General features: G+C 62.4%; 1 protein-coding gene across 5 annotated transcripts; it reads right to left on the reverse strand.

The window, feature by feature from the left end:
• Positions 1–519: 519 nt before the first annotated feature.
• On the reverse strand, positions 520–21,277 carry MMP17 (matrix metallopeptidase 17). 5 transcript variants are annotated; one of them, XM_058531215.1, is made up of 11 exons: positions 17,336–19,087; positions 16,649–16,820; positions 11,142–11,274; positions 10,387–10,516; positions 9,639–9,922; positions 8,534–8,710; positions 7,243–7,342; positions 5,317–5,399; positions 5,068–5,220; positions 2,083–2,340; positions 520–1,495 (listed from the first exon to the last, which is right to left on the reverse strand). In XM_058531215.1, the coding sequence occupies exons 3-11, from the start codon at positions 11,179–11,181 to the stop codon at positions 1,167–1,169; spliced, it is 1,554 nt and encodes a 517-aa protein (XP_058387198.1). In that variant the 5' UTR covers positions 11,182–11,274; positions 16,649–16,820; positions 17,336–19,087; the 3' UTR covers positions 520–1,166. The 5 variants fall into 5 exon arrangements, with proteins under 5 accessions (XP_058387198.1, XP_058387194.1, XP_058387195.1 ...); XM_058531211.1 differs by lacking the exons at positions 16,649–16,820; positions 17,336–19,087 and adding exons at positions 12,358–12,585; positions 14,576–15,873; XM_058531212.1 differs by lacking the exons at positions 16,649–16,820; positions 17,336–19,087 and adding an exon at positions 21,068–21,277.
• Between the last annotated feature and the right edge of the window lie 2,737 nt (positions 21,278–24,014).

Consider the following 24,014-nt stretch of genomic DNA (forward strand, 5'->3'; position numbering starts at 1 on the left):
CTCTCTGGGTGGGAGGGCGCGGCTGCCATCCTGGACTCAGCCAGGAGCAGAGGAGCAGAGGGATGGAGCAGCCGCCTCCCTGCATGTCTGCTGGGCGGCACTCTGGGGTGGCAGACGGTGTCCCGGGGGCCTCGCCCAGGAACGGGAACTTGTCTCATTCTGCACGTCTCGCACTGAGAGCAGGACCTGCACACACAGGTAGGCGCACCATCAATGAGCACTGGGAGAACGTGCCAGAGCCTCAATTCTGAGACCTGACCTGGCCTGACCCTGCCTGCGGGCAGGAGGCTCACGTCCCCGTTGGCCTCCGCTTGCCCATCTGTGAAATGGGTGTAACAACCCGGGGACCCGGAGCAGTCGAACAGGTGCGGACAGGAAGGTGTCAATGGAGGTGAGGAGAAGAAGTGACACGGCGCAGGCCTCCTGGATGTCCCCTCCACCCGCAGTGCATGTGAGTCTGGGGGACACCCACTCCTCGGCCCCCCAGGGGCGCATCAGGGAGCTGAGCCTGAGCCAATAGGAAGCAGGGAGAGGTCGTGTTTGTCTGAACGCATCACAAGGGGAGACTGGCTGCGCCCCAGCTCGGGGGGGGGCTCGTCTGGGTGTTGGGGGCTGCGCAAGGCAACCAGCAGCCCACAGGACCGGGGGACCAGGGTGGGCAGCAGCGTGGACGCGCGATGGGGCTGGCGATGCCGGCCGGGAGCTGTAGCTGTTCAGCTGGCCTGGCCTGGCCCGACTAAACGTCCTCCAGCCCTGCCCACCCTCGGCCCGTCAGCGAAGTTCCGTGTGGTCCAGTCGCTGGAAGGACAGCTCCCTGGCCCCAACCCCGGCCTGGATGGAGCTGCCCCAACTCACAGGCCACGGGCAGAGGAGAAAAGAAAGGGCGGTGGGTCTCCTGCGTCTGTCCCGCAGCCGGCACGGCCGACCTGCCCGAGGAGCAGCGCCCTCTGCTGGCTGCGTCCCAGGCCAGGAGGCTGGGCCAGGCGGGCTTTGCTCAGCGGCTGGTAGTGGCCGGGTCCCCAAGGCTGTGAGCGTCACTGCTCTCCAGGACCTCCTGCCCCGGGCGCTGGAGGGCGGGGGCCCTAGTCCCTGGCTTTGCGGCCCTGGGCTGTCTCGCCCGTCTGTCCCCTCGCAGGGTCTGTCCTCTCCTGGGCCGGCGCAGGCTGTCATAGCGCCAGGGCCTGGGCCACTGTCCACAGCAGACGGGGCGACAGCAGCAGCATGACGGCCAGCAGTGGGCCGGAGGCCCCGGGGGCAGGGGAGGCGAGGGAGGTGCAGGAGCAGACCTCGTAGCCGTTCTGGCGGCTCCGGTCGTGCTGTCCCGGCCGGGCGTGGGTCCCCGCCTCCCCATCCGCGCCCGCGCCCTCGGCGTCAGCCTGCGACTCTCTGCAGACCAGCCAGTCCTGGGCGGTGGACCTTGGGTACCCGGGCGCCACCTCCAGCTCGCTGTCCAGCACCCTCCAGTACTCCTTGCCGCGGAAGAAGTACGCGGCGCCTGGCGGGGGAGAAGGGGAAAGGTGGGCTGAGCTCTGGCGCCTCCACCCCGGCTGGGGAGGTTGCCGCATGGGGGTTTCAGGCTAGACAGCAGGAGGGTGAGGGAGCAAAGAGCTGCGGGCCGTGGGGAAGGTGAGGGTCGGTCTTTGTCTCAGCCCCTAGAGCCCGTCTGCGGGCACCCAGAGCGCTCAGGCCTGGGAAAGCTCAGGGGAGCCGCCTGGAGGCAGGGGCACAGCTGAGATGACCTCTCAGTTTCTTTCCTCCCTGGATATTTACGGGGGGCCTACTACGTGCCAGGCTGCTCCAGGTACCGGGGATGTTGCTTTGAAAACAGAGCAGAAGAAACTTCCCGCCCAGGGAGCTGCCCCCGTGGGGCGGGTGGTGTATTCCACGCCGTGAGGAGGGGCAGCGAGAACGTGTGCGCAGAGCCCCGCAGCAGGGGAGAAGGGGCCGTGTGGGTGTTCTGGGGCCCGTGAGGCAGGTGCAGAGGCCCCGGGTGCGTGTGAGGCCGCAGGAAGCGGATCCCCAACCCCTCTCGAGATCCCCACTCTATGGCGGGGGAGACTGAGGCTGCCCTGTCTGGCTCACCGTCTGACCAGCGCATGGCGTCGTCGAGCGTGCTGGGGATGCCCCTCCACGGGGGGCTCTGGGCGGGGTGGCCGGGGTCCATGCGCCGCATGTGCTCATCGTAGCGCCAGTACAGCTGGTCCTTAAAGAAATAAGTCTTGTCATTGTGGGCCCAGGAGAAGGCGGCATCGACGCCGCCCGGCGGGAGGCCAAAGTCGGAGACGGGCCGCGGGTATCCTTCCTCTACGTTATTGTCCTTAAACACCCAGTATCTGTCTCCTGGGGGAGAGAAAGAGCCGTGGGCCGGGGCTCTGCCCACCCCAGGGGTGGGGGCTCCAGCCCTCGATCCTCCCCAGTCAGCCACCCGATGCCATCGCCCCGCACGAAACCCCGGGGGCCTCGTGAGAATTCATTGAGCACCCACTCTGCGCCTGCACGGGGTCCTGCCACTCGGGGACCCGGGTTACAAAATGGCAACCGCTCCACAGACAGGGAAAGCAAGCCCCAGGAGAGTCACCGCCTGCGAGAAGGCACTCTGCTCTGCTCTCCTCATCCGCTTCCTCGACCCTCGGGGCCAAGAGCATCCTCACAGGCAAAGACAAGAAAGGCTTCGGTCAAGGCCTAAGCAGCGCGGGCGGGCACCCTCATCAGACTTCGCACAGGAGCCCACGCTTAGCGAGCACCCAGAACTCCAAATCCGCACGTTACACTTTCAAACAACGGTTTGATTAAGACGCCCTTTGCGTGTATCCTCCACGTCGTGCTCTGGAAACACTGTTACGCTGCACTGCTACGGAAGGAGCGGGGGAAAGAGAATTAGGTTCACGCGGGTGTCGTCACATCCTCCCCTCTGCTTGGCAATAACCAACCTTGTTACTTAGAAAACAAGCAAACAAAATGAAGTAAAACCTTTAAAAGTCCTTGCTGGACAAAGGACCGGAACAGACATTTCTCCAAGACAGACACTCAAATGGCCAATAAGCACAGGAAAAGATGCTCCACGTCACTAATCACCAGGGAAATGCATATCAAAAATACAATGAGATATCATCTCACACCCATAAGGACGGCCACTATCAAAAAACAGAAAATAGCGGCTTGCCTGTGGTGCGGTGGTTAAGTGTGAGCACTCTACTTTGGTGGCCCGGGATCCCCGGGTTCGGATCCTGGGCGCAGACCTACACACTGCTTGTCAAGCCATGCTTTGGCAGTGTCCCATATACAAAATAGAGGATTGGCACAGATGTTAGCTCAGGGCCAATCTTCCTCACCAAAACACACCCCCCAAAACACACAGAAAATAGCAAGTGTTGGTGGGAATATGAGGAAATTGTGCACTGCTGGTGGGAACGTAAACTGGTGCAGCTGCTGTGGAAAATAGTTTGGCAGTTCCTCAAAAAATTAAACAAAGAATTACCATAGGATCCAGCTTCTGGGGATATATCCAAAGGAACTGAAAGCAAGGTCTCAAAAAGATATATTTGCACACCCATGTTCACAGCAGCATTAGTCACAATAGCTCAAGTGTGGAAGCAACTCAAGTGTCTGTCAACAAATAATAAACAAAATGTGGTCCATCCACACAATGGAATATGATTCAGCCTTAAAAAGGAAGGAGATTCTGACACCTGCCACAACGTGGATGGACCTTGAAGACATTCTGCGAAGTGAAATAAGCCAGTCACAAAAGGACACTGTACGATCCCACTTACGTGAGGACCTAGAGGAGGCAAATCCACAGAGACAGAAAGTAGAAGGGCAGGTGCCAGGGACGGGGGGGGGCGGGGGGCGGACGGGGAGTTAGTGTGTAATGGGAACAGTTCCCATTTGGAAAGATCAAAAAGTGGAGATGGACGGTGGTGATGGTGGCACAACAATGTGAATGTAACTAATGCCACTGAACTGTACACTTAAAAATGGTTAAGATGGTAAGTTTTATGCTATGTGGTTTTTACCACAATTAAGAATAAAAAGAAATTTAAGAACCCTTTGCTGGAGACGGGCGACAGCTGGGGTGCCTGTGAGCTGGGGAGGGGTGAAGGCAACGACAGCTCACCTGCAGACCGCCCGTGTGAACATGACAGGGGCTGCAGGCTCTCCCCGCAGCAGGGGCGCGGGAGTGTGGGGTGACCTGACGCGGGCAGCCCGACCTGCTCAGCTGACGCTGTCACACAAAAGCGCAGACGCCCGGTGGCAGCGTGGGTCACAGCAGTAGGTGGCTTCACTCTGGGGAGTTACAGACCCTGTCACCCCAAAACACAGCTGCCTGGGCACGTGCGACCCAGGACGGCTTGCAGCCCCCAGGTGCCCACAGATGATGCAGGGCTGTCTCCTGCTGCGGGCTCGGGCGGCCCGCCTTCTCTCCAGACAGCACGCTCCCCGGGAGCAGCCTTGGCCCGGCCCAGCCCTGGGAGAAGGGATGTTGAGGGTGGAGTGACGCCCTCCTGCAGTGGACCTGCCATCCTGGACTGAGATGTGGGAGTTGGACGTGGTGTCCCAGTGCACTTAGAATAAATCCAGCTCCTTCCCACAGCCCCTCAGGGGCCGACCTGCACGTTTGTCTCGCCGCCTCGCCCCTCACTCGGCTCCAGCCTCACTGTCCTCTTGGAAGCTGTTTGCATTCAGCTGGACTGTTCCTGCCTCAGGGCCTTTGCACTGGCAGTTCCCTCACGTCTACCTGAAATGAACTTTCTCATTACTCGTGGGTGCTAATCGTGTGGCTCCCATGTGCAAGAGGGCGGGATTTTCAACTGTTTTGCACACTGTGTGTGGGCAGTGCTACCACAGGGCGGGGCACAGAGTCAGTGCTCAATAAACTCACGTTGGTCGAGCGCACAAATGAATGAGCTGTTCTCTGCTCTGTGCTCTGAGCAAACCACAGGGCAGGCCTCCATTGCAGATGCAAGCTTTAGGGGTCCAGGGAGCGCAGGCTATGGCCCCACCATCAGCGATGCTGGCAGAGTGCCAGGGAGGGGCTGCTGGAGCATCCAGGTGGGGGCTGCCCACCTTTGAAGAAGACGATCTTGTGGTCCCTGGTTCGCTCATAGACGGCGTCCACGCTGTCCAGACGCAGCGGCAGGCCCCGCCAGAAGCGGTGCATCTGCGCCGGCTGCAGAGACACCAGGTGCCGGTCCCGGGTCAGCCGCCAGAAGTACTTGCCTGGGGGGACAGGGGGGTGGGGCTACAGGTGGTGGGTCTGGGGCCCAGGGAGGGGCCGCCCTTCCAGGCACCGGCTCCTGGACCCCAGGGGGTTACCTTTGAAGAAGAAGGCCTCGCCTCGGATCTGGGCCACTGCGTCAAAGTGAGTGCTGCACCTGTGGGGCACATCCTTCCTGGGCCTGGGGGGCAGAGAGAGCCAGGTGGGCTGGGGGCAGCCCCTCCCCCAGTACCGTGGGCAGCTGGGCTTCGCACAACCTTGGGACGAGCATCCTTTTTTTTTTTTTAATTTAATTTAATTAATTTATTTTTTCCCCCAAAGCCCCAGTAGACAGTTGTATGTCATAGTTGCACATCCTTCTAGTTGCTGTATGTGGGACGCAGCCTCAGCATGGCCGGACAAGCAGTGTGTCGGTGCGCACCCGGGATCCGAACCCGGGCCGCCAGCAGCGGAGCGCGCGCACTTAACCGCTAAGCCACGAGGCCGGCCCTGGACGAGCATCCTTGAAGGAGCCCCCACGTCACTGCCCGAAGGCTCTGGGACTCACAACAGTTGTGTCGAGAGAGAAAGGGGGATTAAAACGAGTCCCTTTTCTGTGGTTGGCAAAGGAGGACACTTAGCCAGGCGGGCACTGGGCGCATTTGGACAAACAGCTCTGCACACCGCTGGTGGAGCGTGAGCGTCCGTAACATGGAGAAGCCAGCTGGGCCCCGTCCACTGAGATGCTGGATGTCCCTGGCAGGAGCCCCGATTCCGGGTCTGGAGCTCTGCCCCCAGAGGACTCACAGCAACAACATTCGTGATGACCAAAGATCAGGAACGAATTAAACGTCCCCTGGCCCGACACAGGACTTAGCCACAGAGCAGGGCACGGGCGCTGGGCAGCACGGACGCGGCTCTGAGAGAACCTGGCGTCTTCACACAGACACGGGGCCTCCCGGGCCTGAGCGCCAGAGGCACAGAGCAGAGCGGCACACAACGTCTCCCCACGTTTGTCATCTGCACACTCAGTGTGCTCACACACGTGCAGAACTTCTCCGGAAGACACACGCAGAGGTCTGCCCCTTTAGCATGTGCCCACTGGCATCTGTTACCTATTCAATAACTAAGTGACACGCAGAGCAACAATAAAGCCAGCCTTCTCGAGACCCCACAGGAAGTTCACCATGTACCATCAGCGAGAAGAGCATAAAGCCATCCCACTTTTGGAAAACCAAAACCAAACCAAACACATAAGCCTAAATATAGAGATTTTTGCTGTTTTTGTGTTTAGAGTTTGTGTGAGCCCGCAGGTGGCCAGGAGGCGTGCCAGGCTGTTAGTGTGGAGGTGGAGGAAGGGACAGGGAGGTCCTCCGCAGATTCTGTGGCACTCGGTCTGCTGAGGGGTCTCTGCCGCCTGGCGAGAGGAGGTGGGCTCTGACTGCTTTAACCAAAGGGCTCGGGGTGAGTGACTCCGCAGCTGGGTGCTAAATGGCTGGCAGCTTCCACCCGGCTCAGGACAGTGTCCCTCCCAGGACACGTGCTCTCACCCTCCAGCCTCATGCACAGGCTGAGGACGGGTGCCCGGCTCACCACCCCAGCTGAGCCCAGCCTTCGAGTCAGCCCAGCCCAGGCACCAGACCTGAGTCAGGGAGATTCCAGCCCCCAGCGAACATCCCCAGCACTGGAGCAGAGACCAGCCCCTCGCCGTGCCCTGTCCGAATACCTGACCCTCAGAATCCACGAGCCCAACGACACGGCAGTGGTTTGACCCCACTTGCCAGGGGTGCTCGTTACACAGCAGGAGACGGCTGGGGCAAAGGGTGAGAGAAAACCACACATTTGAAGTTCATCCCCTCTGCCTGGTCTCGGGCTGCGGCGAGCAAGCATCCCCGCCGCTGCTGAAGGAGCTTAAGGGAAGAAACCACCACTCGGGCTCAGCTAGCCCACAGAGCTGTGCTCCTCTCAGAAGAGCCCGGAGCCCAGGACTCGGAGCCACTGTTGGGGACAGTGCTGCACGTAGAGACAAGGGGCCCACGGCTTACGGGGTGCTGGACCGATTGTCGGGGGGCTCTGGCAGGAGGGGAGGCTCCTCAGGCTCCGGGGTATCCGGCTGTGCCGTGGGGGACACGGACTCCCGCACGCCTGTGGAGACAAGGAAGCTGCATGAAACCGAGGCACATCCGCCTCCCTCCAAATCTCACCCCACTTCCCGGAGGCCCCGGGATGGACGAGGCCACCGGGCAGACAGACACCGCGCATGCTGTGAGGTCAGGCTCCGGGCCACAGCCGCGAGCAGGACGGACTCCCGCCCCAGAGCCGAGCACCACAGCGTGAGTAAAGACACAGGTGCCTCAACGAGGTAGATGAGTATTTACACACAGCCCACAATTCCACCCCGGGTACAGACCCCACAGAATGGAAAACAGGTGTTCAAACAAAACCTTGTACGTGAATGGGCACAGCAGCATTACTCACAACAGCCGAAAGGTGGAACAACCCAAATGTCCATCAACGGATGAATGGATAAGTAAAATTATTCAGCCGTAAGGAGAAATGAATTACTGGGGCATGCTGTGACGTAGGTGAACCTTGACAACGCAATGCTCAGTGAAACAAGCCAGACACAAAAGGCCACCTAGCGTGTGATTCCATTTATAAAAACGTCCGGAACAGGCAAACCCACAGAGACTGAAAGGAGACTAGTGGTTGCCTGGTGGGGGGAATGGGGAGTGATGCTGATGGGGATGGGGTCCTTGTTGGTGGGGGGGTGATGAGAATGTTCTGGAACTAGAGAGGTGATTGTGCAACACTGTGAATGTACTGAATGTCATTGAATTGTACACTTCAAAATGGTTAAAGGGCCGGCCCAGTGGCATAGCGGTTAAGTTCACATGCTCTGCTTTGGCGGCCTGGGGTTCACAGGTTCGGATCCCGGGCTTGGACCTACACAGCGCTTGTCAAGCCATGCTGTGACAGCGTCCCATATAAAGCAGAGAAAGATGGGCACAGATGTTAGCCCAGGGCCAATCTTCCTCAGCAAAAAAATAAATAAAATGGTTAAAATGGTAAGTTTTACTACAATAAAAGTCTGCAGGTATCAAAGCTCTATGACAAGGCCAGCAGGACCCCAGGTCCCAGGGAGCCCGGGCAACAGAACTGGCTTGTTCATTCCACACACCGTGGAGCAGCTGGTGTGAGCTAGGCAGGGTCCGTGCGCACCGCGGTGAGCGAGACAGAGCCACCCTCCTCCTGTGGGGTTCTGTGCTCGAGGGCCCCGGGATTTCTGAGCTGCCCTCGGGGTGACCCACGCCTGGCTCTGGGGGGAAGACTCACCATACAACTGCCAGACGCGCACCCTGTCCTCGTAGGGGAGCCTGTAGCGCAGCGGGTCGCCGACCGGGCCCTGGTAGTAGGGCTGCATGATGGAGCTCGTGGCCGCCACGTGGCTCAGCCCGATGGCATGGCCAAACTCGTGGACGGCCACCGCGAACAGGTCCATGCCATGGGCATCTGGGGACATGAGGAGCAGTGAGGCAAGGGAGGGACGGCCAGCCCTGTCTGGGCCCGGCGCCCATAGGGGGAGGAGTGATGGACGTGCCGTCCTGGCTGTGCAGGGGGCCCCGGTCCTGGACAGATGGGTTCAGTGAGTCACTCAGGGCTCGTCTGGTTGCCACCAAGGCCCCACGGGGCCTGCAGGGGCTTCTGGGGGCCTGGTCCTTCCCTGACTGCACGTGCCACTCTCGGCGGGGTGCCGGCCTGTGCCGTACAAGCCACAGAGTAAATATTTTAGGCCTTGCCGGCTATCTGGACCCCAAGTTAGAGGGGCCGTTGCAGGCTCCCCGCACCCTACAGTGCTGAAGGGATTTCCTGGCCCCCCGGGGATGGGCCTGGGATCCCATCACAGCAGAGAGCCCACAGGTCCTACAGGGTCACTGCTGGTTTCTCAGGCCCACCGGGCTGGGCTGCCCAGGCTGGTGTGTAAACATCTCCCTGCCCAGCTTGACCCTGGGGGCCTGTGCCATCTTGGGCCAGGAGAACTTGGCAGAAGCAATGATGTACTGGGGCCTGCAGAAGCCCTGCTTCTGCTCCCCGCAGAAGCTGAGAAGCCATGAGGACAAGCCGGCTCGGTCAGTCAGAGGAGACACACGTCACGTCCCCCATTGTCCCAGACGTGTGAGCGCAGCCAAGACCAGCCCTGTGGGGTGCCCCTGCCCCGGACGGCCGGGTAAGATCGGCCTAACCTAGAACTGCCCGGCTGTTCTCATGGGCGAGACAGACACGCACGGCTTTAGGCTACGGGGGTTTGGGTTCATCAACAGGATGTGGCGGGTTTCTTCATCTCCAGGGGCCGGGGTGGCTCCCCGCTACACGGGGGGGGGTCTGTCAGTGCCCCCGGGTTACGCAGGGTCCCCACGGCTCAGCACCAGCCCCCGTGCACCTGCGGAGCGGAAGGTCCACTCCTCGTCGTCGTCGAAGTGGGCGTCCCCTGCGGTGTGGTGTTCGCCCGGGAAGAAGGCGTGGGCCACGGTGCCTCCAGGGCCGTCAAAGGGGTAGCGGTCGTTGTGGTCGGCCGTGGAGAAGTCGATCTGGATGTCGGCGGCGCTGCCGGCCACCTCGTGGAAGTCCAGGGGTGCGATGTCACTCCAGACTTTGAGGGCATAGTGCATGAGCGCGCGCACCGTGTCGCGGCCCAGGGGCGAGTCCCGCGGGAAGGTGCGGACCCTGGGGCGGCGGGGTCAGAGCCAGTGTCAGGTCACCCGGACAGGCAAAGGGCCCCCACCCCGGGCTGAGGGGGCTCCCCGGGGTGGAGCATCGGGGACCTTATTTGGAAATAGGGTTTTGCAGACGTACTTAAGGCAAGGATGGACAGGAGATCATCCTGGATTGGGGTGGACCCTAAACCCAGTGAGTGCACCCTCACAAGAGACAGAAAAAAACACGCAGACCCCCACGGAGGCGGCCACAGGAGGGCGGCAGCAGGGACTGGAGAGACGTGGCTGAGGGCTGCTGGCAGCACCAGGCTGGAGAGGCCTGGGACGGACTCTCTCTCAGAGCCTCAAAGCACGAAGCCCTGCGACACCGGGTCTGGGATCTGGCCTCCGGAACCCAGGATAAACTCCTGTCGCCTAAGCCCCTGGTTTTCAGGTGTTTGTTTTGGGAGACCCAGGAAAGCCCCACCCACCCACCTCCACGACAGGTTCCTCTTGTTCCACCGGGTCGGGGCCGGAGCCTGGCGCCTCCTTCGAGACACGGCCGCGGCCGGGAGGTCCGGGAGGGAACAGCGAGGGGTCTTCATCAGGGCCAGGGTGGCCTCATCTGTAGGGGTGGGTGGGGGTCAGAGCCAGACCCAGCTCCCATCCACCCTGACCTGGGATTGGGATTCCCTGCAGCTCCCAGAGGGCTGGCACCAAGCTCAGGTCCAGTCCCCCTCTCCCTGCGTGAGGTCCAGGGGGGATGAGCCCAGGCCTCCAGCTACACCAGGCCCCAGTGCCAGGGGGACAGACGATGCAAAGGGTCCATCAGACAGCCATGCAAAGGGTCTTTACAAAATCGGAATTTGTTGCCAACGTGTAGAATGTGGGGTGCTCAGAGAAAAGCCCCAGGTTTCCGCTCCTCTCGAAAAGCTGGGAGCCCTGGCAGATCCACCCGATAGCTGGCCTGCCTGGCCCCGTGGGCAAGGAGTTTGAGACCCTGCCCTGGAGTGTGGAGACGGCATCTGGGTGCGGCTGGCATGTACCCACCACTGCGCCCAGACCTGGGGGTGGTGAGGGTGCTGCCAGATGGACTCCACGTGGCGGGACTCCTCCGTCCCGCCCCAGGGCCGTCCCACCCCACCCCCACCCCCGTGGGCAGGCTGGAGGGGGCGCAGAGCCTCAAAGGGGAGGGGGAGACCTTAGGAGAAACCAAGCCGCCTGTCTCCCGCCGTCCCTAGAGGACTGACCCAGGAAGCCAGTGGCCTCCAGGCCTCCGAACTGCTGCATGGCAGCGACGGCCTTGGACAGCTCCTCCTGTGTCTGCAGCTGTCCTGTTGTGGGGTCCGCCGGGGGCAGGTAGCCGAACCTGCTCAGCCACTCCTGTGGGCAGAGAGCAGAGTGAGGGGCGGAGGTGGGGGGCTTGGCCCCACATAAGAGGAGTCTGCCCCCGGCCCACCACTGCCGTGGGGGCAGGCCTCTCCCAGCCCTGATCAACGCCCCAGCCTCAGCCCCCATTAGCCCACACGGCACCTCCTGTCCCTTCCTTAAGGTACTTTACAGGCGGCTGTTGGAGATGTGTCTTCCTACACCCCATGCTCCTTAGATGCAGTGAGCTTGTGCAGCACACAACCTGCACAACTGCTCCCGGCAGCCTGCCCCACCTCACACCTCCTGAGGCAGCAAAATGCCCAGGGGTGCTTAAGAAAGTGAAATTTAAAAAGCTTTGCAGGGGCCGGACCCCTGGCGTAGCGGTTAAGTGCGCGCGCTCCGCTGCTGGCGGCCCGGGGTTCGGATCCCTGGTGCGCACAGACGCACCGCTTGTCAGGCCATGCTGCGGCCGCGTCCCACACAAAACAGAGGAAGACGGGCACAGACGTTAGTCCAGAGCCGGTCTTCCTCAGCAAAAGGAGGCGGACGGGCACAGATGTTAGCTCAGGGCTGAGCTCCCTCACACACACACACTACATAAATGAATTAATTAAACAACAAACAAACAAAAAGGCCTGTAAACGTAGCCAGTGCCAAACTCAGGCCCTGGGCTGACCTGCGAGGCAGCGGTCTGGGACCCAGGCCGAGCCCCAGGCTGAGAAGGACAACGGGCTCACACTCGGCTTCAGGAACCCGGTCCTGAGCGGCACGTTCACGGCGCGTGAGAGCCCGGACTCTGCAGCCAGGCGGCCCGGGGCCAGACCCCACCTGGCCACCTCCCTGCCGTGCCCCTGGCGCAAGGCACTCAAGCCCTCCGGGCTGCTTCCCTGCCAGCGCGTGTCGGGCGGACGAGAGGCCATCATGAGCCGGCACACGGAAAACGCTCAGATCAGCACCTGACTCAGGGGGCACCGTCAGGGGACAGCTCTGCCAAAAAGCCCCCCAGCGGAGGTCCCCAGGGCCAAACAGGAAGCAGAAACGGAGGGCAACCCTTTACCACAGACACGAATGGACCCCTGCCCAAGCCCCAGTCACCTTTGCCATTCTTTGGGGGCGCCGGGGGACAGGGAGGCACCGACGCCGCCCGTGGGGGGCCCCCACAGGCTTCAATTCCTTCAACTGCCAAACGGCGCTTGTGTCCACCGCCCAGACTGTGACGATCCCACAGAAAGCACTCTGCTGTGTGTCCACAGCGCAGGGGGGACCCATGGGTGGTGGAAAGCAGGATCTCCAGGATTCCCTGAGACCTGCCCGCCTCTGGACCTGCCTTCAAGAAAGGCACCAACTTGCAGGCCTATTTTTTTTTTTTTTTTTTGGTGGACAGTAAAAAAATTATCTTGATTCATTTATGCCGCCTGCAGGGCCCCCAGAAGCTTGAGAGTTTGCAACCCTGCGTGCAGACTCCAAGCCCAGGGGATCTGCCCCACAGGGGGCCAGCGGGCGCTGGGTGGGGAGGGGTCCACCCTCCTGGAACTCCCAGGGGCCTCAATTGACCAGGAGGGGCCGCCTCGGTGATCGGTATACACCTGCAGAGAACAAGCCAGACTGCTCCCCTCCCAGGAAACACTGCTCCCTTCCCGGGGTTCTCTGCTCCTTTATCCCCTCCCCAAACCCTGACTGGCCCAGACCCTCCTCCAGCCCTGACAGGAGGCCCCCAAGAGTGTGTGCAGAACTGGCGGACCCTGGAGACCCCCTTGGGTCTGGGGGCGCCCTAAGCCTGTCCGGCAGGACTGGCAGCTGGAAATGACTTGCTCCTCAACTAACAGCGACCAAGGGAGCCTCTCAGGTGGACCCTCCTGATTGGAAGGGCAGCTTCTCCCCAGGGGCCTTGGGAGCGACCCTATGCTCAGACGAGGGGGTGTTGGCCTGGACAGGCCCGCCTCCCCACCCCGGGCTGCCCTCCCCGATATAGGATCTTGCCCGGCCCTGAGCACCCTTCTTCTGGGAGGACCCCCTTCATATCACTTCAGACGCATTAAAATGCACCCGCATCAGTCATCAAGGGGTTTACTGAGTGTGTCCCACGGTTAGTCACCGTTCTAGGCACGAGAGATGCCCAAGATAGCACACTGTGTTAAACATGAGTATTTGCGCCTATATGTTTTTTTGAAAAGCTCTACAAATATTTGATAGTTTTGAGTCTGTAGTTTTCTTTCCGAATGTCAGAAAACACACACACACGTTTTAGCAGCCCTTTGTTAACATTACAGACCTGAGCTAAAGAGCCCTGGTGCCTCATGGTTATAGCAGCCCTGCTACCCAGCACCTCAAGGCTGCCTCCTCCAGGAAGCCCTCCGGAGTTTCCTTAATCATACATGATGAGGATGCCAGCAGGTGCTTACCAGGAAAGTCCCTTACTAGAGAAGGGGCCACCCAGGCAGCTGCCTTACCCCACTCAGGCCAGTTGGGTCTGAGACACCCTGGGCTGTGACGCCATGGATAACAGCTGGGTGTCTGCACTGAGCAGCCCCTCGCTCCTGTCCTGAGCAGGGCTCCATGGAGTTCACAAAGGAGGAGCTGCTCTCTCTGGTCCCTGGGCAGCCTGGCCACAGGGCTACCGGGCTACACGTGTTTCCAGCTTTCAGAGACCTCAACAGCACCTCAGCTGGTTTTGAAATGTCTGCCAAGGTTGAAAAGCAGGAGGTTTTACCTGCAAGTCTGAGCGGCGGGCCTCCGCGTCAACGTGCAGACCATGGGGCAGAGCTGACGGCAGGTGCCACCTGGGACAGGCCCTGCTCCCCACAGTCAGCGGCCACTGTTACCCGCCCGGGCCCTGGGAGCACGGTGGTTTGCAGCCCCTGCAACCAAATCTGAGGGGCTGGCCGGGTCCCCCACCTCCTGCCAACCTGCAGGCGTGGGACCAGGGTCTGCGCTCTCCATCTCAGACATCCCACCTGCTCCTGGTGCAGATCCCCCTCTCCCCACGACATTAGCATCACAAAACCAGTCCTTTTTCCTCACAACCCCTGCCCCTGTGGCCCCTGCAGTCCTGGTGGGCTTCTGGGTCGATTACTGGACCACCAGAATGGGAGGGTGGCAACTATTCCCCAGCTCAGAAGGGGAAATCCTAAGGCGTGTGACAACAAGACAAGCCCCTGGGAGTTTAGGGGGATGCTGGCAGCCACTGGCCCTCAGGTGGACACATGGATGGACATACATGGCCTGCAGGGCATGGGGCCCCCTCCCAGCCCTGAGTCTTCAGCGGAGGCGAATGTGTTGGAACAAGAAGCCCTCATCCCTCCTGAGAAGGCACCTCAGCCCCGGAGCCTGGAGGGAGGGGGCATCTAAGACGACAAGGGCTCTCTCTCCACGTGCCAGCTCATCCAGTCTCAGGAGGATGTAGGAGAACTCCCCAAAGGCGGAAGTTCAGTTTTCTTTCCTGGTAGTTAAATTAATACATTTTCAAACATCAGAGGAGGCTAATGGGGTGAGAAAGATGGGAGTGTTGACCAGAGACACGAGAAACCAAGCTGAGAACCGTCCCCACGGCTGGGGAGGCGGGGGTCCCAGAGACAAATGCGGCCCAACCCCCGCTGAGGCCCCCGGCCCCCACCACGGTGGTACCCCGCAGACGGCCCGGGGGGCTGGGGGGGGGGGCCCAGACCACCCTCCCAGGGATCCCCAGCACGCCCCCCTCATACCTACAGAGCCTGGGGGGTCCCTCGGCATGCCGGGCGTGCGCCCACCGGGTCCTCGCTCCGCCGTTGCCAGGGCAACCGCGTCTCCAGGGCAACGAGGCTGCGCAGGCGGAGGGCGAACCTTCCAGAAGGCCGTGGGGAGGGGGCGGAGCCGCCGGGAGGGGGAGGGGGAGGGGGAGCCAAGCCCCAACCCCGCAGGAGCCACCCAACCGCGATAGTCCCGAACAGCCAAGGAGATGCTCTCTTCCTCCTCCCTAGGACCCCCACGTACTGCGCCATTACTGCAGATGGGGAAACTGAGGCCCGGCAGGGCGGGTGCGCGGCCCATCCCGCAGATGCGGTCACCCCCAACCCTTCCCACGCGGCCCCACCCTGGCTCATCACCGGGTGACACACTGTGCCCCTGTTTACAGTGAACGATCTAACGCACAGACGTACAACTCCCTTCCAGGAGATTCACAGGGAGGTGCAGCGACCCCTGGGAGCCCTCCTGATGATTCAACATCTCCGCGCTGGTCCAGCCCCCAGGGGGTCGGCGACGCTCCGCGGATGGTGGGTGCACGGCCGCCCCGCGATGCGCTTCACCACGCCGGGAAACACGAAGCGCCCGCTGTGCGCAGTGTCCCTCTAGTCCTCGCCACAGCCCCACGTGTCACGGTCGCCCCATTCACAGGTGGGGAAAAGGAGGCACGGAAGAATTAGCCCCAACGTGCGCAGGACCCGAATGAATGAAGCCAGCCGCGACCCCGCACACACGCTGTCCCCTGGCGCATCCGTGCTGCCCCGCGAGGGGCCGCCCTGGCCTGGGTCTCCGGCAGCCCTCCATCACAGTCCATCTCTAACTGGGCTCCGCCAGCCTCTGCGGGAATGGAGAGCAGGTGCCCCTAGCCTTAGCCCCACCGCACAGATGGGGAAACAGGCTCAGGCGCCACAGCAGAAGGCCGGCAGGCAGCGGCTTCAGAGCATCCCCCTGACCCAAATCACAGCATAAGCACAGCAGACCTGGGCGCCCTGGCAGGCGGCCCTCTGCACCCTGCCTGCACCTTCCCCCTCAGTCCCTCGCGCACACAGGGCACCAGGGACGGAGCTGTGGTCTGGCTCGAGTCCTTGTCTGACCTGCTGGGCCACACGGCCTCTAGAGACCCTGAAGGAAGGAGCTGGTGGGGCCTCGGGTCCCCTGCATCCCTCTTCTTCTGGGGCTGCTGGCAGCTGGGGTGATGCCCGCGCCCCAGGGTCTTCCCCAGAGGGACACCCCAGAGCCCCCTCTGACAGTCCATCGTCCATCCATCAGACACCCTGACCAGACGCTCGCTGTGCCAGGTGCTGGGGGCAGAGGAGACCTGGGGACATTTGCCCGCTGTCCATCCGGGAGCCGCCAGTCCCACGGAGAAGACCAACGATAAAGAAGTGAGCACAGAAATAAGTGACAGATGACAGTTACATCACAAATAACAGTTAAGATAAGCGATCCTAACAGCAAGGATTACTGAACGCTTTCCGTTCACTAACCTGCTCAGTGCTCCCGATGCGCCTGAGGGGAAAGCTGTGTGAGCGCAGGGTGTGCCGTCTGCCGCGGTGGTCACACAGCAGGCGCTCAGATAACTGCTGAATCAATCTTATGAGGTGGGCACTATTATCCCCATTTTACAGATGAGGAAACTGAGGCACAGAGAGGTTAGGACACTTACCCATGGTCACACAGCCAGTACGGGGCAGAGCTGGGATTCACACCCGGGCTGTCTGGCTTCAAGGCCTATTCCCTTAACTGCTGCGCCATGAGGGAAGTGAGAGACTGGGTGGAGGGGTTCCTTAACTGGGTGCTCAGGGAAGATGTCCCTGGGGGTGACATTGGGCCAAGACCTGAAAGATGAGAAGGAGCTGGCCAGGTGATGAGCCATGGGAACGGCAAGTGCAAAGGCCCTGGGGCAGGAAGCAGCCTGGGAAGTCCAGGGAGCAGAAAGGAGCTGGTGGGACTGGGGTACAGGAGGAAGGGATAGGAGAAGTAGGAGGGCCCCTGGGTAAGAGGAGGGGGTTGATTCTATGCATGTGAGGAAGCCAGGCTCTGCATCCTGCCCAGACCACTCTGTCCCATCCCTTCTGAGAGCTGGACAGTGCTCAGGAGTGACCCAGCAGGCTCTCAGCTAATGGGAGGCGGGACAGACGTGTCCGTTACCCTTCACGTGCACGGCACAGACCCTGCACCCGGAGCATCTCCACGGAAGCTCAGAGCATTAATGAAGAAGCAAATATCACGTATGCTCACAGCACCCTTGAAGTCCCGCAGGAAAGCACTGCATCCCAGAGCACCCTGCCGAACCCCCATCCTCTCCAGCCTTCTCCCCATTCCTCCCCCTTGGAACGGGAAGGCAGCTCACTTCCTGCCAGACGCTGCTGCAGCAATCCAGAGGCGGCAGCTCTCGTTGCACAGATGGGGAGACCGAGGCTTGGCACTCAGGGTACAGGCTGGTAAGCAGCAGCCTGGGATCCACACCCGAGGGCTGGTTCCAGAACCCCCACTGTGCCAAGAGCCCACATGAAAGGGAAATGACGCGTCCTAAGCCACCGGGTGGGTTGGCTCGCCCACTGAGTCCGAGTCCACACTCCCGGGCTCAGACCACAGGCGTCCAGTGCAGTCCTGCCCACACCACCCTGACGCCCACAAGAGGCCACAGAGGCTGCTCAGTCATTCTGATGCTGGCTCGGGCGCCAAAGGCCAGGGGTGCTCCAGGGCATGGCCTCGATTCTGGACAACTGGCCTCCGTGTCTCGCAGGCTGGTGGGGAGGGGTAGGATGGGTCTTAGGACCTTCACGCGGAGGGGACCTCAGAGCAGAGGGACACACAGACACTTTCCTTGCCTCTTGCCGGGTGCAGGGCGAAACCACCGCACCGGTCAAGCATTCCTGGTTCTCGGTCTTGGCTGAGGGTGTGCGGGTGGGTTTCCGGGACTGCAGCTTTGAGAGATATTCCCCAGCCAGATCCTGATCGCACGGAGGGCCCACAGGCTCGCCTGGGTGCTGGTGCTGAGGAGCAGGCACCCAGAGGCCACTGGCTGAGGGCACAGTGAGGAGGATGACTGTCACCCCTGCCACCTCCCCCATCCCCCAGGAGGGGGTCTGGCGCTCACCCATGCTCCAAGGTCCTGGCTCCCACCCGTCATCATCCGGCCCGAGGCCTCCTGGGCACTGAGGGCCCTGCCTGTTCCCGGCCGCCCTCACACACAATCTCAGCCATAGACCACCGCCACCGTCTGGGTGTCAGAGATCAAATGCCCCGCCGACAGCCGTGTGGGGCGAGGCAGTGAGAACTCACAGACTTGCCGCTGGGGGTAGAAACCTCGTGGACACTTTAGAAGACGGCTTGGCAAACCTGCCCACATGCGACGTGTTAACCCCCACGCCTGTCACCAGGCTTCCCTCTTCCAGGGCCCGATCCCCCACATCCTCACGCCTCGGAACCAGGAGGTTCTGCGGTGCTCCTCGCCACAGCAAAATATGAGCACCGGCCCGCACGTCCGCCCGGGGCCCGGGGAAAGGATGTGACACCCGTGTGATGAAATGCGGTGGGACCAGGAGCAGACACAAAGGACCAGGCAGCTCCAGAGGGTCCGGTACAGGATGTTCTCTGGGACAGATTGTGAAGGGAAGTGAAACCACAGGTGCACACCGCCGGGCACCAGGCTTCATCCCTAAAAATAAAGGACTGAACCCCCATGTGCTTTACGTGCCCAGACAACCTCCGGGAGGATCCGCAGGAAACGCGGGAGGAGCGGGGCAGACTGAGTTTCCCCTGCAGACCCTTCCGTAGGGCATTACCTACCCAGAAACAGAATAATGAAGACTCCGGCCCAGAAGGACTTGCAGCTCAGCCGACAACCCCAGGAGGCCCAGTGCCTACTCTTTCGTCCCACTCCCCCGCAGCCTGAAAGCCCACCATTTGATAGGCCCCGCAGGCCTCAATCTGGTGCTTTGTTCTCCAGCTAACACTCTCAGGGTGGGCTGGGCTGGGGGAGCCCCTCCCTGGGCCAGCCAGTGCTGGAGACCCACTGGGCACAGCTCTGTCTGGCAGAAGCTAGGTCACACTTACAAAGGGACCCTTCTCCTCGCTGGCAGCCCCAGACCTGAATATCCAGAGTCAGTGGCCGCCCCCCCCCCCCCCAGGGCCGTCTGGGGAGGGGGAGGGAAGGGAGTTCCCCCTCCTCCCCATAAATCCCTGCCTGTCTGCGCCTTCCTGCACCTCCGGGTCAGATGCTCTGAGTGTCATTTCCCTGAAGGCCACCAGAGACCGCCCTCCGCCTGCAAACCCAGGGCAGTAGGCAGGAAGGCTTTTCCCACACCAGGCGGGAGGGGTCCCCGCCTTCCCTGGGTGGGGGCCTCTCCGGTAGGGGCAGCATCCTCTGTTCTCTACCCACTGGGCCAGAGGCCAGGGCCCTGCTGTCTCTGGGGCTCCAGGCAGGGGAGCCACGTCCCCTGCCCAGTGCATCCCACAGGGTGCGGGGCCAGGTGACCCCCCTGGGTGCCAGGGAACCCAGGGGAGCAGGGAGAGGAGGCAGCCCGCAGGTCCAAGCTGGGAGAAGTGTGCCCGACTGGCTCTCTCCGGGAGGGCAGAGAGAAACTTCCGAACTGCACCAGATCTGATAAACGAACTTGGCTGGCCCACTGGGAGCTCCATCCCCTGCCCGTGCAGGCGACCCCCATTAGCCCTCTGGGCGGTGCCCCTGGGAGCTGGAAGGTGGGAGCCCTGGGTGCTACTGTCACTCACCCCAGACCTGGAGACACATGCCCTGAGAGCGTGCACCCCAGAAGGGGATCCGGGAAACCCTCAGCCACAAAGGGGCCCAGAGGAGGTGGATAAAGGCATCCCATTTTCAGGGGCAGCTTAGCCAGGAGAAAGCCTGCTGTGGGGTCCCTCAGGCGTCTAGATACACACAGAAGGGACTGTGGCCGCGCCCTCCCAGATGGCTGCCAGGGGTGGGGCAGCCGGGCAGGGGTGGCCAAAGCCTATGTCTCATCCAAGAACCTTTGGCCAAGTCCTGCCAACCACGCAGCTGCAGATGTCACCCAAGTGCCCGCACCCGAATGCCTCCGCCTGCCCAAAATCCTCCTGGAACTCTTGAGCGCCACTGGCGCTGGGAGAGAAGCACCCCCAGCACCCCTTCAGGAGACCGCCGGTGGAACGTGGGGCGGGGGCGGGAGGCCAGGCCCTTGGCCCGCGGCCCTGCATCTGAGCCGAGTGAGGGCAGCTAAGGGGAGAGAGCCTCAGAAGGAATAGGCTTAATCCACTGGCCCCCTCGCGTCCTCGCCTGGCCTCCCGAGCCTGGGGGTGGGGGCCTGGGGGCGGCGATACCCAGAAAGTCTGATCTAAATCTTCCAGGTCCAGAGGCGGCGGCTCAGAGCCTGGCGGGCTGAACGGGGGAGGGGTTGTGGGAAGAGGCCACTGCCCCGCCCCCCAGGACGGTTCCCAAGCCAGTGAGACAGCTGGTGCTGGGGGAGGGGGCACGGGGGAAGGCGGTGGGGCTGCATCTGAGCCTGGGAATGGGAGGGGGCCCATCATGCTCAGGATACGACCAAGACGGAGGCAGAGCAAAACTGGCCGCCCTAGCGGTGGAAAGGGACGGAGAACAGGGCTAAGATCCATGCCCAGTGGGCAACTGGGGGGCCGGCTCCTTGCTCTCCGACACTCAACGCAGCAAACTCGAGAACACACCAGCTGTCCCGGGCGACCACACTCCGCAGCCCCAGCTTATTCCCTGTCTGTAAGGGCGCGCCCTCCCTCCCACCACTCCCACTGGGAACGCACGCGGGGCGCACTGCCTGAGGACCCCCCTTCGGGGCCGCTCCAAGCCGGGGACGGGGGCTCTGGACAGGCGATTTCCCCCCCCTCCGCGGGCTCCTGCGGCTGCGGGGCGCTCCGAGCGCACGGAGCCGGGAAGGAACCTGGCGCCTCTGTCCCAGACCCGGGTGCGCGCGCGTCAGTGCTCAGCCTGCGCCCCAGCCTCAACTTTCCTGTCCAGGAAATGGGTCCAGGGCGCCCCAGGTTCCCGCAAGCGCCAGGCGCCCTGATGAGGTCCTGCCGCCCGTGAACCCCCATATCCCGGCCGCGCACTCACCACTCCCACGCTGAGGTCCTCGGCGCGGGGCGCGGGTGCAGCGCAGCCCCCGCGGGCCGCCAGCGCGAGCAGCAGCAGCGGCAGCGGCGGGAGCCGGAGCCGGGGGGACGGCGGGCCGGGCCCCATCGCGCTCTCAGGGCGGTCGGCGAGGCCGTGGAGATCCCGCGCCCCTGAGCCTGTGCGCCCCGGAGCCGGGCGCCCGCTCTCCTGCGCCCCGCGCCCCCGCGCCCCGCGTCCGCGCCAGCGCGCGCCGCCCCAGGCCCGACTGAGCCGGGCGCCCGCCTCCCAGCGGCGGGCGGGGCATGCTAATATATGCTAATGAACGCGGCCGCGCTCGCCGCCTTAAAGGGCCCGCGCCCCGCTGCGCCCGGGCGTGAATGCTCGGACTCCACCTCGGCAGCCCCGTGTGTCCGTTGGAGGAACGGGGCCGCGGCGGCCCGAAGGAAGGCTCTGGCCGAGTGTCCGCGGGCGGGCGCAGAGCCCGGTGGTCCGGGCTGCTCCCCGGGGAGCGGACCCCGGCTCCCCGTCCGTGCGCACGCGGACCCCGCCGAAGCCCGGATTCACGGTCACCGCTGGCGACCCGAGCGGCCGCCGCAGCGCGCCCGGCGGACGCGTGGTGGAGCCCGTGCGCCGCGGGAGAAGGGGGTGGGGGCTGGGCGGGAGTGAGCGGCGGGGCCCGGGGGTGGAGGGGGGAGGCCGTGGGGCTGGGGGTGGGTGAGAGCGTGGGGGGCGGGGGGTGAAGGTGGGTGAGAGCGTGGGGGGCGGGGGGTGGGTGGGGGGTGGGTGAGAGCGTGGGGGGCGGGGGGTGGGTGGGGGGTGGGTGAGAGCGTGGGGGGCGGGGGGTGAAGGTGGGTGAGAGCGTGGGGGGCGGGGGGTGGGTGGGGGGTGGGTGAGAGCGTGGGGGGCGGGGGGTGGGTGGGGGGTGGGTGAGAGCGTGGGGGGCGGGGGGTGAAGGTGGGTGAGAGCGTGGGGGGCGGGGGGTGGGTGGGGGGTGGGTGAGAGCGTGGGGGGCGGGGGGTGGGTGAGAGCGTGGGGGCGGGGGGTGGGTGGGGGGTGGGTGAGAGCGTGGGGGGCGGGGGTGGGTGGGGGTGGGTGAGAGTGTGGGGGCGGGGGCCGGGGGCCCCTGCCGGAGCTCGCGGAGCTGCTGGAGGAATCTGAATATGTGGGAGAGGCTGGGGCACGGGGGCTGGCACGGGCACTGTCGGGAGCACGAGTCTGGGGGGGGTTGTGGGCGCAGTTGGGGTCAGCGAGGGCGGAGGGTCTGCGGTCACCGAGGGTGTGGGCAGCAGGAGTGCTGATCGCTGACGTTTGATGGGAGGTTAGTGTGGGGCACGTGCGCAGCGCGTCCCATATATAATCCCATTCCCTTTTTACAACATCTTATGGGATCGAAACTATTTCCATTTGTCAAACGAGGAAATTGAGGTCCAGAAATATTAATTTGTGGGCGATCACACAGCCGAAGGATCTTGGGTGGGTGTGGGGGCTGGAGGTTCAAATTCAGACGCCCCCACACCTTGTATTGGGTTTCTCACTCTGCTCTCCCTCCCCCGCCCCTTCAGCCGCCAGTCACTGCTGGTGCTGTGGGGATTGAGGTCCCAATTCTACAGACAGGGAAACTGAGGGCGGGCACTTCCACTGGACCCACAGCCCCAGTCTAAGGGGAGTGGTGGCTCCTCTTCCAGCTGAGGGCTGGGTCCCCGCAGAACCCCTGCCTCGCTGTCCTGCCCAGCTGTGGTCTCTTTATCCTCCTGCTGTTGCTCTCAGAGCCTCAGGGACCCCTCTGGAGCATGGAGATTCTGCGCTTGCTTCAGAAGACAGTTATATTCACCGATTGACATCAGCGCGGTGAGGCACCCTGACATGCAGTGACCCTTCACAGGCACATCCCCGAATTTTGCTCAGGTGCGTTGTGGCAGACGCCCAGCTCAAACTGGCTCTAGTCAAGGGAAAGAAATTTATGAGCTTGTTAAACTGGGACATCCCAGAGCACACTGACCAGGCAAGGCTGGATCAAGTCGCACAAGGATGCGGTCAGAACACCGTGTCTCTCTTCATCCCTGTGTTGGCTTCGTCCTCAGGCGAGATTCCTCCAAATGGCAGCAAAGATGGCGCAGGGTAGCTGCACCTGACATCCTTCCAGCTTAGCAAGCCCAGCTGCAGACAGACTCTTTCTCAAGCCACAGCCCCGGGGCGTCTTTCATTGGATGGTACGGATGGTGCGTCCATCACTGAACTGACGGAACTGAGCCGAACTGCCTGCCCTGACAGCCGAAGAAAGGGCTTTTCTAAAGGAAACTGGGGGTGCTGAAGCCAGAGTAAAGGAGGATGGGTGGCAGGCAGGGCTGGATCAAGGGGCTCAGAAGAGACGCTGGTGCAGTCGACCCTACTGTGTAGCAGAGTTCTTCCTGCATGTGAGGGATTTGAGAGGGGACGCTGGCTGAGGGACTGTGGGGGGCGCTGTGGAGGGACTAATATGGAAGGGTGGTGAAGAGAGACGGCCTGTGACAGGGGCCCACAGACAGGCCATGGTTCTGCCCAGATAGGTCCAGATGGTGCCTGGTGAGTGGTGCGGAACCAAGGATACTTGGCTGGACGTTGGGGATGTGTCACTTCATCTTGGGGGCTGGGTGGCACCACGTGGCTGTTGTCCCTTCAAGCCTGCCACTGAATTCTGGCGTTTGAATGTGGCCACGATCCAAGTGCTGATGAGAGGCCACTTTTCACCCGTCAGATGAGCGATGTTGAAAAGCCGTATGTTGTCATGCGCCGAGGAGGGTGTGGGGAGCGGGGACCTTGGTGCTGGAGGGAGCGCCAGCTGGTGCCGCCTCCTGGGAGGCCACTGGGGAGCAGCTATTAAAATTTAAAAAGTGTGTTTTTTAGGCTCAGCGTTCTTGGTGTCTGCCCTAGAGAATCACGCCCATCTTTGCACAAGAAGGCTAATGCG

Source organism: Diceros bicornis, chromosome 35, assembly GCF_020826845.1.
Source record: "Diceros bicornis minor isolate mBicDic1 chromosome 35, mDicBic1.mat.cur, whole genome shotgun sequence".
Taxonomy (NCBI): domain Eukaryota; kingdom Metazoa; phylum Chordata; class Mammalia; order Perissodactyla; family Rhinocerotidae; genus Diceros; species Diceros bicornis.